The 15,620-nt window shown below is 43.8% G+C and overlaps 1 protein-coding gene and 1 long non-coding RNA gene across 5 annotated transcripts in view; one reads left to right on the top strand and one right to left on the bottom strand.

Annotated features, from left to right (window-relative positions):
- Window positions 1-3,801, bottom strand: part of LOC121498843 — a 41,294-nt gene extending 37,493 nt beyond the window's left edge. For both annotated transcript variants that reach the window (XR_005989927.1, XR_005989926.1), the window contains exons 1-2: window positions 3,668-3,801; window positions 1,111-1,290 (exon numbers count right to left, since the gene is read on the bottom strand). This is a non-coding gene — a long non-coding RNA (uncharacterized LOC121498843). The remainder of the gene's footprint in view (window positions 1-1,110; window positions 1,291-3,667) is intronic.
- A 5,836-nt stretch (window positions 3,802-9,637) lies between these two features.
- TRAM1 (translocation associated membrane protein 1) overlaps window positions 9,638-15,620 on the top strand; it is a 33,820-nt gene continuing 27,837 nt past the window's right edge. Inside the window, exon 1 of one of the 3 annotated variants that reach the window (XM_041769386.1) lies at window positions 9,638-9,965. Coding sequence is in view for 2 of the 3 variants with exons in the window: in XM_041769384.1 (XP_041625318.1) it covers window positions 9,843-9,965 (123 nt within the window). In the remaining variant the exon portion in view is untranslated. The remainder of the gene's footprint in view (window positions 9,966-15,620) is intronic. The other 2 variants (XM_041769384.1, XM_041769385.1) reach the window with 2 other exon arrangements.

The raw sequence follows: 15,620 nt of genomic DNA on the forward strand, positions 1-15,620 counted from the left end.
TGATAACAGTACCTAACTCAATTAGTTGTTATGAGTATTAATTATCCATAGTGTTTAGCACAGTGGTTGGTACCCAATAAATATTAGTTTCTATTATTTTGTTATTGTTATTGTTAACAGAATATATTCACTTATTATTATTTCACTTTGATTTATACCAATTAAGCTCCACAAAACACCTAATTTATTCTCTAGTAAAATCTTGCATAAGATTATGATATTTTATAAAGTAAAATACACATTCTTCATCTTGGGAATTAAAATCTAATGGTTGTAAAATCTTAACCTATTTTGCTGAACCTCTGTTTCCTTATTTTAAATAGGAAGAACACTAGGTTCTAGGTTGAAATGAGGTTAGAATTAATGTACATCAACAGCACCTGGGAAGCTGCAACAAATTACATACTTTTTGGTTGTTCTCATCTGTGCTGTAAATTTTGTCTTAGAGCACACAGGCTGATTAAAATAAGGAAACAGGTCCAAAGAATCCTTGGCTACCACCCCAGGACCTTGATTCTACTAGGCACCAAGCCATCTACCATTTTTGATGGCTACAAGATATCAACTCAGTTCAACTAGTCACAAATTCCCTTAGGCAGAAGGCCTTCTAATGTTAGAGACCCCTTAGGAAAGCATTTTGCACAGAAAGATGCTTTCATTAGTTCATTCTCAAGTGAACGTGACCTACTAGGTGGCCTCCCTGGCAGATGTAATTGCCCAATTATTTTATGAAGAATCCCCCAAGTCTGCTGCTATGATTTGCATGTGACACTCTCCCCAGGAACCGCTTACCTACTACCATCTTCCTGTCTGTTCCTGAGAATTAGGACCCTCCTAAAAGCATAACAAATTCCAAACTAAGACCCTCTCTTCTGTGTCTGCCAAAGACATCCCCAGAATCCTCAGCCATTGCCTCAAACACAAGTCACTCCATCCTCTCTTACTCTCATTCACTCATGTTCATGCTGCTGCTGGATTTTTTCCCCTGATCTAACCACTTCTGCTGTTCCTCTACCCCCAGAACTTTTACACCATGTTCCCTGGAGTTCCTGTGGTGGTTCATTCTTATTTGTCCAACACCCCTTCTTCCACACCTAGTAATAAACTCACCCTAGCCACAGGGAAAAGCACATGACCAAAATGAGTGACCAAAAATTGACCCAGAAGTGATCATGCTCCCAAGCCAGATGAGTCTGGGTATCTCTTTGGGATTATTCTGACAGAACTTCCAAGTGGCCATGTTCTCTGCCGTGTAAATACAGTCCATTTACCTTGGAAGAATGAAGCAAGCTGGAAAAAAAGACAGGAAAAAAAGGAGACATGCTGAGCATCCCTATGATGTCAAATGCCTGTTTCTAGTATCTTTCTTTTTTTTAAGATTTTTATTTATTTATTCCTGAAAGACACAGAGAGAGAGAGAGGCAGAGACACAGGCAGAAAGAGAAGAAGGCTCCCCACATGGAGCCTGATATGGGTTTGCTCCCAGGACCTTGGAATCACGACCTGAGCCAAAGGCAGATGCTCAACTACTGAGTCACCCAGGTGCCCCTGGTTCTAGTTTCTAAGATCCACAATGCACTCCAGTTCCCGAAGCTTTTTATTTTTTTTTTCACTCTGTTAACTTTTAGCCCAATATATCTTCTTTTCAGTCACTTGCAACTGAGAGAATCATGACTAACATAATCCATTCCGTTACAAACAAACTCCCCTACATCCTCAACTGCTACACCAAACATTCCCTTCACCAATTGCTATGACTCTATCATAGCCCTCCCTTCAAACTACCAATTTCCTTCAGCTCTCTTAGGTGCAGCTGACAATCCCCTCCCTTTCCAAACCATTACAGTGCCACCCTACTCCTGAGAAACCCCTGCTCCTTCAGCCATCTTTCCCTCCACCCTTACTGCCATTAGTCTCCTCATTCATTCATTCATCCAGGAAAGGATTCTGGCTCCCAGTCTTCCTTGCTCCTCTCCTGATCTCATCACCCATGTGGGAGAACCTCCATTCGTGGCCATGACTGCCTTGTCTCTACTGACCTCTTCTCCTCCCTTTCAGTGTGAAAACTGATGTCCCCTTCTATGTAAATGTAATCCTCTACTTATGTTCTGGTAGATCCCAAACCCCAGAGACCTCAGTCCATCATTCCCACCTCTTCCCATCTCTCCAGTGTCTTCAGCCTCTCCCTCTCATCCCTCGTCATCTAAACATGCACAGTTGTCACGTCATTCAAAAGCAAATGCAAGGCGCACCTGGGTGGCTCAGACAGTTATGTGTCTGCCTTTGGCTCAGGTCATGATCTCAGGGTCTTAGAATGGAGCGCAGCATTGGGCTCCCTGCTCAATGGAAAGTCTGCTTCTCCCTGTCCCTCTGCTCCTCCCTGGGCTTGTGGACTTGTGCGTGTGTTCTCTCTTTCTCTCAAATAAATAAAATCTTTTTAAAAAAAAAAAAGCAAACACAAAACCTAGTCGACTCATTTTTTCCTCTTTAGTTACATATTCTGCTCTCTTTTCATCTTCAAAGTTAAACTTATTGGAAGCATTTACATTCTCATTTCCATATCTTCACTTTGCACCCCTCTCTGAAACTGATCTCTCTTCTACCAGAGAAGCTTTGATTCAGGCCCTTGATGTGTTAAATAAAGCAAGATTAAATAAAGTGAAATAAGCTATAGGCTAAAGTAGAGAAAGTCATCTGAAACTAACGATGTATTATATGTTGGTTAATTGAATTTAAATTAAAAAAATAACAAAAGAGAGAAAGTCTACGCTGAGTCCCTCAAGCTTCTAGAGTCAGAAGATCACAGTTCTAGCCCTGGTGGCACACAGGAATGGTCTAGGTGGGTCACAGACTTTCATAACCATTACCAGCCAGCTCTCCCTCAATGGCCATATCCTCCAGGTGGATGTGTCGTCTTTTGCCAGCCTTTCCTACTAGCAACAACACTGCATTATAAATTTGGCTTACAGTTTCCAGAGCAGTAAAATTTATACTCAAGGAAATTACATAATCTCCAACTATTAATGGAGCGAATTTGATTCCTCATAGAAATATAATTTCTTGGGATGCCTCGGTGGCTCAGCGGTTGAGAGTCTGCCTTTGTTTCAGGGCATGATCCCGGAGTCCTGGGATTGAGTCCCACATCCGGCTTCCTGCATGGAGCCTCCTTTCTCCTTTGCCTATGTTTCTGCCTCTCTCTGTGTGTCTCTCATGAATAAATAAATAAAATCTTTTAAGAAAAAAAAAAATAAGGCAGCCTGGGTGGCTCAGCAGTTTAGCACTGCCTTCGGCCCAGGGCGTGATCCTGGAGACTGGGGATCGAGTCCCACATTGGGCTCCCTGCATGGAGCCTGTGCCTTGTCTCTGCCTCTCTCTCTCTCTCTGTCTCTCATGAATAAATAAAATCTTTAAAAATATATAAATAAATAATTTCTTCCGTACAATATGAATGGAATTTTATATTTTAAAAACTTACTGAAAAAAAAAACTTACTGTAAATGATGTAACAATGGCATGTAAACAGATCAATGACCTGCTTTCAAAAAAAGAAATGTGCTGTGTTTCTATCAGGACAGAGTTATCCCCTGGAATGGATTAGGTTGACACTCATTGCTCTCTAGAAGTTGAGCATCTTCCTGGGAAGTGAAGCTCCTGGAGGAGTACTTACATGAAATAAGAATGAGTTTAGCAGGGCACCTGGGTGGCTCAGTCGGTTAAGCATCTGCCTTCAGATCAGATCATGATCCCAGAGTTCTGGGACTGAGTCTTGCATTGGGCTCCCAGCTCAGCAGGAAGTCTGCATCTCCTGGTCCCTCTGCCCCTCCACGCTGCTTGTGCACAGTGTCTCTCTCTCTCTCTCTCTCTCTCTCTCTCTCGCAAACAAATCTCTAAAAAAAAAAAAAAATGAGTTTAGCAAACAAATACTAGCCTTGTGATTTGGGGCAAATTACTTAACCTCTCTGAGCCTCAGTTTCCCCATTTTTAAATTATAATTGTACCACCTATTTCATAAGGTTTTTGTGAAGACTAAATGCTACAACCTGTGTGAAAGCAAAATACCGGTAGGATGTGGTAGGCATGCGCTGTGCATGCAACAAATAGCTCCTCACTCTTCATCCTTTTGGCATCTAGGAGAGGTTGAAATATTACAGTCCCATTTTCGTTCTCACTTTTATCAGGCACCTTCTTGCATTTTACTCTCACATCATCTCACAAGTTTTTCATCCTCATATAGGTCTTAGATGGCCAACTGGAGATAACCCCTTCTAGGGCAAAGGTACTCTTTCTGTTTCTTTCATATTTCTAACTAGAGCAACCCTGTGCCAAAGATTTTATAATCTGCCTTTTGTCCTTTTCTAAATCATTGAACATATCCTGAGTATCCCAACATTTGAGGGCCAAAGCTACATTGGGCCAAAAAGTCACTTATCCAGAATGTGGTTACTGTACACCATGCAGTTCAGCACTGTGCTGAACACACGATGGCCTCCAGGGTGGGACATACCTGAGCACCCAGTGTGTTTAAAAGAAGCCTCCAGAGCCCCGAGGACCTTGGTAAGACCACTTTCCCCACTACCATGACCCACCCTGAGAGGATTCAATGGCAGTCAACCCTTCTTATAAACTCCTTAAGAGGTCAATCCTAAAAAAGAAGTTAAAATTAGAAGAGATTCCCTGCTTCCCCTTAAAAGACCATCAGGATAATTCCACTATGAATTAGAACATTTTCTACCTTGGTACCCTCTAGAAGCAAACCTCCAGTGTCATCCACTGTCTCCAACTTCTCTTCCCCAAATGACTCTATTCATCCCTTTAATGACTTCAACTAAAAGCCACCCTCCTGGCCTCTCAACCCTTCTACTTTACCCCCTAGGGCCCCAGCTGTGTCATCTGCCAAATCCTCCACACCTTCTACCACTTACTGAATATCTTCTTCACCTTCATACTAAGAAACCTGGCTACAGCTCTAACTGAAAACTGAAACCTGCTTTCCTTCATGTCTTGTCAAGAGGTGGCTGTTTCTTCCCTCCCACTCCTTACATACCACAGAGCCCAGGGGTGGAGTGGGTGTTTTTCATGAGCCTTATGGTTGATGACAGTTCTCCTCCCTTGCTGAAAAACGCCAGCTCTTTTGGAAGCCCATGCCCTCCAAATATACCACCCACTATCCCCCTGTGGCAATCAGCTACTAAACTCTGACTCCTTTTCATTTATGTCAGACGTTAGCACCTGGCTCATTCCCTGGCTCCCTTCCCATCCTATCCCTTCAGTCATTCTTGGTGACTGAACGTCCATGTAAAGTGTGGCACCCTAGCCTTAAACTATTAAGCTTAACTCCTCACTTCTGCTGCATTCCTCCTCCATCCACCACAGCACACCCTCCCTTCATCGTGCCCTTACCATTTCATGGCCAATGACTGCACAACTCACTCCCAGCATCTCACTCCCCTACCCCTTCCTTCTCAACAAATGAGTCTCACTCTAACTATCCTCAACCCCATGGGCACCCCCCCCCCCATTCAGAGGCCCTAGCACTGTTTCTCTGTCCTCTGCATCTGTCAGAGAACTGGCAAGAAATAGATGGCATGTTCAGAAGCATTTAGCTGGAGAGTGTTTAATGAAGGGCCTGTTCACAGAGAAGTGGGCAGGTGGGGGGAACAAAGCTCCCTATGATTAGGAATGTGTGAAGCCATGACCACCAACAGCCTGAAGAGCCCAGGAAGAGCTGGAACAGTGAGAAAAAGGCTATCCGAAAGGGGCTATGACCACAGGAAAACACAGCCACTACCAGAAGAAGTAAGGCAAGGAGGAATCAAGGAACAATAAATCCCCAAAACTCTCCTCTGACTTTTGGCTAGTGCCTTCCCTTGGCCAAACTCAATGAGAAGTCAGAGGGCAAGGGAGCCTCAGGGGTGCAGTCTGCAGAGGTTTGCCTTTTACAGCAGAAAAGGGTGGATTGTAGGCTGCAGGGTAATGGAGGATTAGAGCACAACCACCCCTCACAGCATTCACTCCATTAGCCCTGCCCTCATCTGCATATATCCTCAACATCCTTGCCCCTCTGTCATACTACTGGCTTAGCAAAACCCAGCTCTCTGCCTCCTCTTCCCCTGGATCCAAGCAGGAGGTGTGACTGGAGACAAGTCTCAATTAGAATTTATGTCCCCAAGTCTCAAGGAGGCTCTGCTGTTTGATTATGTTCCCCCAATCTATTCACCCTCCCACAGTTTTATACCATCCTCTCTTCAAACTCCATTGTACTATACCCACTCCTGATGATTTCAGTTCATATTTTACTGAGAAAACAGATGCAATCAGAAGATGTACAAAATACAACTGAATTATCATAGACTTAAATGTAAAAGCTAAAACTATTAAGTTCTTAGAAAAAATGCAGGAGTAAATCACTGTCTTCTTGCATTAAGCAATGATTTCTTAGGACATAAAGAAAAAGTGATAAAAGAGAACAGATAAATTGGGCTTCATCAAAATTAAAAACTTTTGTGCTTCAAAGGACACCATCAAGAAAACAGAAAGACAAATAGACTGAGAGAAAATATTTTCCAATCATGTATCTGATAAGGGACATGTATCTGGAATATATTTTAAAAACTCCTAACTCAATAAATTTTTTAGAAAAATAACCCAACATATATAAGCAAAGGATTTGAAGAGACATTTCTCCAAAAATATACAAATGGCTAGTGATCACATGAAAAGACTACTAATCAACAGCATTAGTAGGGAAATGCAAGTCTAAGACACAATAAGACACATGACTCATTGGGATGGAGAAAAGTAAACAAACAGAAAATAACAAATGCTGACAAGGATGAGTAGAAACTGGAATCCTCGGACATTGCTAGTGGGATTGTAAAATGGTGCGGCCCCTTTGAAAATCAGTCTGACAATTCCTCAAAAAGTAAAACATAAAGTTGCCATGTGACCAGCAATTCTAGATATATACCCAAAAGAATTGAAAACAAGAGTCCATATAAAACTTACACACTAAGGCTCACAGCAGCATTGCTCACGATCATCAAAAGGTGGAAATAAACCGAATGCCTATCAACTGATAAATGGATAGATAAGGTGTGATATATCCATATGATGGATATTATTTTTGCACATAAAAAGGAACGAAATACTGATTCATGCTATAATATGGATGAACATCAAAACCCTCACTTATCTCAAGTGAAAGAAACCAGTCACAAAAGTCCACAATTCTATATATATGAAATGCCAGAACAGGCAAATCTAGAGAGACAGAAAGATCAGTGGTTGCCAAGGGCTGCCAAGCCTGCGAGGGAAAATGGAGAGTGAGTGGTAATGCGCACAGGATTTTTTGGAGGATGATAAAAATGCTCTAAAGTTAGAATATGGGGATGGCTGTGCAACTTTGTTAATGTACTAAAAACAACCAAACTGTACACTTGAAATGGGTGAACTCTGTGATATAAATTATAAAAAATTTAAAATTTTAACTTCCAATTTTAAAATTTGTTTTAAAAAAAAAAAATACGGTTGAATCCTAAGAGACAGAATGCCTAGATCAGTCATAGAAGTCAGCGAAGGTTTCAGGAAAATCACGCATGAATGAGACTTGAAGGAACAGTGGGAGTGCGCTGGGTGTATGCAGAGGACAGGAGAAAACATTCCAGACAGAAGCAGCAGCAGGCATAAAGCTGTCGGGAGCATGGGAAGAGAGCGTGATCGACAATATATAGTATGTGGAGTTGGAAATGTTGCACTAAGAGATTGGGTTTGAGCCTGCCTGGGTAGGCAGGGGCCAAATCATGAAGGGCTATTTAGTCCTGCTAGCCTTCCATGAAGGAAAAGGAAAGCCACAAAAAACTTTGAACCTGTTAGATGCATCATCATTCTGATGTAAAAACTGAAAGGTGATTTGGAGGTAAGTGAAACTAGTAATCATTTGACCAGAAAGGAGAAGAGTAAGAGCGAATATGTAGAAAGCCCTAACTCTCTACTAAGCACTTTCCTGGAATCATCTCATGTAATTTGCATCGCACTTAATTACAATCGTCTCCTCTTTATAGAGGACAGCTGCGTGGCTTGGTCCCCTGCCTCCTTCAGGGCTTCGGGTAAATGTAACTTCTCCACGTTTTCCCTATTCCCTTTGCTTTATTTTTCTCCAGGACCCTCATCTCAATTTAACGTTTCACTTTTTTGGTTTTTTTTTTTTTTTTTTTACTATTATTCATGAGAGACAGAGAGAGAGAGAGAGAGAGAGAAAGCAGGCTCCGTGCAGGGAGCCCGACGTGGGACTCGATCCCGGATCTCTAGGATCACGCCCGGGCTGAAGGCGGCGCTAAGCCGCGGAGCCACCCGGGCTGCCCAACATGTTTCACTTTCTAAACCCTGTTTAAAGATCCTCTCCCTTCTCTAGAATGAAAGCTCCTAAGAACAGGCTAATTTGACTTTTTTGTTCAGTTCAGTATCCCCAATGCCTAGCATATGGGTAGACGCTCAATATTCTTTGAATCAATGAAGAGAGAAATAAAGAAGGAAATCGAGTCTCATTAGAGGTCAAGTAACTCGTCCACCGTCATTCAGGGTAATAAGCGACAGAAGTCTGACTCCAAAACCCATCGTCTTAAACCAGTCTGCAGTTCGGCAGAGTCGTAAAATCGTAGGCAAAATGCAAGTCCCTCCCCGAGGCTGTGTCAGTGGTGGTGGGGGGGGGGGGTGTTAAAATTACCCGAGTCTGATGATAGTTCGGAAGTGGAAGGATGCTGGAAGGAATCAGTCCAGAATGACTGGTTTCTAGGTTTGGCAAATGGGTAAACAGTGGTGCAATTTAAGAGAAGGAATACAAAGCAGTCTTGGTCTGGGCAGAAAGATGAAAGAGTAAGATCTGTCTCGTCCACAAACCTTTTTTTTTTTTTTTTTTAACCAGCTCTCTAGATTACTAAGAAGTGTTGTTAATAAGTATCAAGCAAGTAAACCCAAACTAATCCTGGCTGTCTTCGGTGAGACGCAGGGAGGGATGGGGATGGATGGATGAGGCTGTGTAGGAAGTGTTCTTTTTTTTTTTTTTTTTCCAGAAAGTAGTTCAAGCTTTAAACAGATAGTTTTGATGTTTGTTTTCTAGGTTCGTTTTGTTGTTGTTGTTTTTTAAGTCCCCAAGAGTGTTTAAAATAACCCTGAAGTCGACTTCTGAGATGCCAAACCTGAAGAACGCACCTCGCCCTAGTGTAGTTAGGCTGCAGCCATAGGTTTGGGTTCCCTCGATGGCGCTTCTGGCTCACCGGGGACACCCCGGCTCAGCGTGGCCAGGAGGGCGCGAAGGGACGCCCGGGGCCACGCACGCCGCAGCACGCGGCCCCGCGGCCCCCCGCGGCCCCGCCTGTTAACCACGCGCAGGAAGCTCGCGCCTCAAACGACTCCCAACCTCCACGGCGGAGCCCAGGAGCCGAGTTGCCGAGCGGAGCGGTGGGCGCGCCGCCGCGATTCCCCACCCAGGCCGGGCCGTGGGCCGACGGCCTCCGGGCCCCAGGGGGCGCTGTGGGCTCGCAGGGGCGACCCCGGCACGAGCGAGCGCCGTCTCCCTGGTGCGCATGCTCACCCCCGCTGTGGGCTTGCCTCTTTTTTTTTTTCTTTTTTTTTTCTTTTCTTTTTTTTTTTTTTTTTTCCGGGCGGCCCCGGCGGCTGCGTACTGGCTGTGGGATGGGAAGTGAAGCCCCAGCGAGCGGCAGCGGCGGGGCGGTGAGGAGCAGCCAGGGGGAGGCGGCGGCGGCGGCGGCGGCGGCCAGTCTGTGAGCAGCTGGGGAGAGCGGCGCCGGGGACGAGCACCTGCAGGCACGGGCGGCGGCCTCACCATGGCGATTCGCAAGAAGAGCACCAAGAGCCCCCCGGTCCTGAGCCACGAATTCATCCTGCAGAATCACGCGGACATCGTCTCCTGCGTGGCGATGGTCTTCCTGCTGGGGCTCATGTTCGAGGTGAGTCCGCCCCGCGCCTCAACCGCCCGCCCGCCCGCCCGCGCCTCCCCGGGCTGCCGGCCTCGGCGCCTCGGCCCGGGACCGCGGGGGAGGTGCGGGCCTGCCCTGCCCTGCCCTGCCCTGCCCCGCCGCGCCCCGCGCCCCGCGCCCGCCCCGGGATGCCGAGCCCCAGCAGGCCTGGCCGCCGCGCACACCCCGCCCCCGCCCCCGGCCGGTCCGCGGCCCCTCACGTCGGCCGCGCCGCGCAGTTCCTGGTTCCCGCGAAGGGTTACGTGGCAGCCGGCGAGGGGCCGGCGGCGGCGGGGGCGGCCCCGGAGCTGACGAGCTGACGAGCTGACGAGCTGGCTGCGGGCGAGCGGGCGGGCGGGCGCCGAGTGCGTGGGGCCGGCGAGGGCTGGGGACCCGAGCAGGCCGGGCCTCGCGGGCGGGGGCGGGGGCGGGGGCGGGGGTCCCCGGGGGCCCGGGCTGGGCTGCGCGCGGGGCACACGCCGCCGGGCGCCCGCTCCTCCGTGCAGGGCGGTGGCCGCGGGCCGCGGGCGGTCGCCACGAGTCCGGCACGCCCGATTGTTTGCACTCCTCTCCCCCACCGGCGCTACCGCCACTTCGCGAACTTTTCTTTCTTTCTTTTTTTTTTTTTCTTTTTTTTTTTCTTTTTTGCCGTGCTCTCGCGTTTCCCGTGAAGCCACAAGGTCTGAGCCGTGAATCCAGCTTCTCAACAGCGGTGCCAAGAAGCTTGAGCGATTGATTCTCTTTTTGTTCCGTCAAGTAGGAGACGATGGAAATATGTCAGGAGTGTGTAAATTCTCTTCCCACAGATCTCGTATTTTGATGACTTCTTTAACAGCTGTTGAATGTGGGTGATAAACTTTGCAAGGTGAACGTGTACGGAGCATCCTACGGGTTTTCTTTCCCTCGCTCCTCGGTACACACGCCCCATTCCTGATCTTTTCCTTTTTAATGTTTCTGTATATAGACGCTGTGCCCCCATCAGATACACTAATTATTTTTTTAAAGATTTACTTATTTATATATGATAGACACAGAGAAAGAGGCAGAGACACAGGCAGGGGGAGAAGCAGGCTCCATGCAGGGAGCCCGACGTGGGACTCGATCCCGGGACTCCAGGACCACGCCCTGGGCCAAAGGCAGGCGCTAAACCACTGAGCCACCCAGGGATCCCCTACACTAATTATCTTACTTATGTATTCCTTGTCTCCCTCCTCCTAGGATGTAACCTCAGTGAGGGCAGAGGCTTTGAGGTTTTATTACTCTGTTTGTAGTGCCCGGAATAGCACCTGGTACATAGTAGGTGTTTAAAAAAACATTTGTTGGATGAGTTGGGTTAAAAATTCTTTTTTTTAGGGGGGGGGGGTTAAAAATTCTTGAGAAAAACCAGTAGAATGAGGCAGCCAGTGACAGCCGAATACGTTTTTTAATGAATAAAATGAGTAGAATTTTTTTGGGGGGTGGTGGCTGTATTAACTACGTATTCCTGATTTTTTTTTTATTGGAGTTCAATTTGCCAACATATGGCATAACACCCTGTGCTCATCCCGCCAAGTGCCCCCCTCAGTGCCCGTCACCCAGTCACCCCAACCCCCCCGCCCACCTCCCTTTCCACTACCCCTTGTTCATTTCCCAAAGAGATGTCTCTCATGTTGTCACCCTCACTGATATTTTCACTCATTTTCTCTCCTTTCCCTTTATTCCCTTTCACTAATTTTTATATAATGAATAGAATTTTTAACTGGAGTCCCTGGGTTTCATAAATGTTATTAGGTAGTGTAACATTTTAGTTTGCTTTTGCTTTTCTTCTAATAGGCTTTTCTGGATCTAGACAGATGTTTTTAATTCCTGGCAGTGTCATTTATTCCACTTAATCCACTTCTAACGAGGTAGTAGATAATGGTCAAAAAGAAGGTAGAAAAGAACTAACAAATGTCCCACGTTTTTTAGGCTGGCCCTGAGCTACTTACCTATTGGGTGACCCAAGTCTAAGCCTCGGTTTTTCAGTGTAAGGAAATAACAGCACCTGTAGTATTCTCACAGCTGTTGTCGTGTTACAAGGATCAGATATAATATGGTGTGACTGCATCTGATGACTGTTTAAAGTACTCTATGACTGTATGATATGAAGAATGCAATTCTAAACATTTGGACTCACTTTTTGAATTTTATATTTATATGCACTTTCTGTTTTGATATTAGAAGTAATACCTGTATATGTACAGCCTATTTAACAATTTTGTAAAACTTGTTATAACCCATCTCCACATGGTAAGAATTCCTGACTTTAAAAATATAATTTAAGAATAATATAACCTGCAGGGTATATTTGCAATGTTTTGAATGAAATGGAGTATAAATCAGAAATCCTGATACTTAGAAATGGTGTAACTTTACTTTTATGTAAAAGATTTCACAATCTCTTAGCATATTTCTAGGGAAGTTCACCATCTATACCTTGCCTCACCTGTCAACGATTTTTTTTTTTAAGATTTTATTTTATTTGTTCAATTGGGGGTGGGAGGTGGCGGCGCGGGGAGGAGCACGCAGACTTTCCACTGAGCGAGGAGCCAGCCATTGGGCTTGGTCTCCCAACCCTGAGGTCTTGACCTGAGCCAAAATCAAGACTCAAATACTTATTCAACAGAGCCACCCAGGCGCCCCATGTCAGTTATTTTTTTTTTTAATAGCAAGTGGATTTTTGCCTCTACGTAAATCTGTAAAATTTATAAATCTAAATAGACCTAACAGAGATCTAAATAGAAGTTTATAGTTCAAAAGAGAATGTTAAAGTAATACATAGAAGAGGGAAGTTTGTGCAAGTTGTACATTTCTCTTACCACATGTTGAAGTTTTAGGATTTGAATTCGTGCTATCTGCATATTGGAAAAACCTGACAAAATTAATTTTATTTAGTTTTTTAAAATAATTGTTACTGAATCTCAAAAGTGATACAACTATAGAATTAGAGTATTTGTGTTAGAATAATAGAGAAGTTGATTTTTTTGCAGTAGAACCTGTTAAACCTTTTGTGTAAATATATTGAGAAAATGTGAGCAGATTTACCAAGAAATTGACAAAGCAATAACGGATACTGTATTACTAGCCAAAATGAAAAATCAATATAAATATACTGTAGAAGCATTAGATGCTATAGCTAAAGGGATCCATATTCACGTTAGGGCTCTGCAGCTTGCACACTGGGTAACCTCGGGCAGATTTAACTTCTCAGAACTTGGGTCCTTTCTGTAAAACAGGGCTCATTGGGTTACCCTGAGAATTAAATTAACTAATAATGTGTATCATGACCTTAGTTCCATGCTTGGTTTGCAGGAGCCGTGCCATGAATAGTAGCTATTACTATTCATTAGATATTTTATCAAAGTTGAAAGTAGAAGACAGCATTTTTATGTGAGAGAAGAGTCCTATCAGGTTAGCTTCTAAAGAGATTATGTGTAAAAAGGTTGATAAGGAAGTAGTTTGAAGAAATCTAAGTTTAATTTCCTGGAAACTTCACGTTATCAAGAATTGCTTGTTAATTTTGAAATCATGGTTTTAGTACAGTCAGTATCTGTCCACATAATGCAAATCATGGTCTTTAGTTAATGGCTCCATATTCGAGTTGGGAAAACTTGAGCATTTGGAAAATAGAGGGGTGTTTGGGAATCCAACTGAGGATAAGAGGAGTGAGGAGTTACGGGTTTCAAGAGGAATATTTTTTACTAGAAAGGAGCTTCTCCGCAGGAATCTAGGTGGCTTGTGCCATGCAGGTTTGTGGGAACATTTACAATTATAGCTATCTTGCAACCGTTTTTGGAGGCTTGTTATGTTTAAGGATGACTTGCCTTCATGCTAACATTTTCTTTCTCATTTTTTAAGGGCTTAATTTTATTTAAGCTTACGCTGATGGGGAAGTGGAATGTGATACTCAAAAATCATCTTTATCTTCCAGGTGTACAGTCAGTATAGTAAAGCACACCTTCGTCTAAAAAGTACAGAATAATTTTAACAAGAAAAAAAATCAAGCCCAAGCTAGTGACCTCTTGATTAAAAAAACATGAGCATATTCATACATGCAACACAGAAATAGGGAATTCCTTAGAGTTTGTGGAACCTGTTTAAGATGTATCTAAGTTTCATTCTTTTCTTATAAATGGAAAGCAGTGATGCACAGGTCCAAAACTGTCATAAACTCAGTTATTTTTACTTCTGAGTGTATTAATATATTTCTGCAGCATATTTTATTCCAAACTAATTTGTCTTACCATTAATTGATTATAATATGAGTTTAAAGCAGTGCTGGCTGAGGTGTGGGGCTTAGGAGGCCTGGAAATGGCTAGTAGCATGATTTTTCTATAAACCTTTAGGGGTGTGTAGTTTGTATTTTTCCTCTTGCTCTACTTAATGCCACATGCTAAAGTAGCTGGAGGCCAGATTTTAATTTTATTTGGAAGCCTACCATAAAAAGATAATCTAATTTTTGTTGCTCTTGGTATTTGATATTTATCTTTGAAAAGTTTTACTTGTCATTTGTAAAGGACTCCTGAGAAGTTTTCTTAGCTATGGTAGCGGCAACCTCATATCCCAAAATAGAAATAGATACGTGGAGTAAGTATGTACATGTTGATGTATGTGAAATCTAAATAAAAGTGAAATTAGTGAAAATTTTCATGATCAAAAAATGAAATTTACTAATTAACTTTATTAAAAAATAATCACATGAAAGCAGTGTTGCCCTGGAAACTCATGCCATCATTCTGGTCTAGTGCATTCATGTGGATGACCCAAATGGTAATACCAGAAGCCTTGCTGGCTTTTTCTATTCAAGACCTTTACATATCTACGACAGTTAAGCAACTCAGTTTTGTGGCCATTCCATGGACTTCATCACGTAGGCTTGCCTTGTTTCCAGATTCTAAATGCCAGTATAGCAGAACTCAGCCACAACCTACATTTTGTTTGACCTCCTTTATTCTACTGCTCATATGCCAACTCTCCATCTAGTCTAAGCTTTTATGGTACCTTGACCCTCTCTGCTTTGCTTTCTTCCTGCACACTTGACTTGTCCACACTCACTCCCGGCCCTCAGCTCCGTTTCGCTCTTGATCTTTTTCCATATTAGCCCTGCAAATACCCAGCCATCGATCCAGTCTGCCCTCTGCCTTTCTGAGCTTCTCCATTCATGGATTGCTAAGGGATGCCAGAGAAAGTCATACACTTGTGCTGATAGATTATATTACAAATCAAAGGTTTCTAAACTCAGACATCAGTAACACCCAGTGATCTTTTTTACTTTTCCCAGGCCAGCTCCTTTCCCTATAGGAATCATATAAATACTCATCATTCCAGCCCCTAATTATGCTTAACAGATAGCACTGCTTTTTTTTTTTTACCCCCCCCCCCCCCAGGGAAAATAAGAGTTTATTAGATGTGAATTTCTTCACTTTTCCTGCCTTTTGAACTTACCTGTCTCATCCATTACTTACTACCTTCTTCTCCATCCAAGAAGAAAACCTCAAGATTAACTTCTGGCTCAATCCTTACATTTCATTCCCTACCAGATCTTTCTATTATCCCCTTATACGTTTAATTTCCTCCTTTTCCCTGGCACCTTCCAGATTTCCCCCACTTAGGTTCAGTCTCTCTCAT

Source organism: Vulpes lagopus, chromosome 9 (assembly GCF_018345385.1).
Source record: "Vulpes lagopus strain Blue_001 chromosome 9, ASM1834538v1, whole genome shotgun sequence".
Taxonomy (NCBI): Eukaryota; Metazoa; Chordata; class Mammalia; order Carnivora; family Canidae; genus Vulpes; species Vulpes lagopus.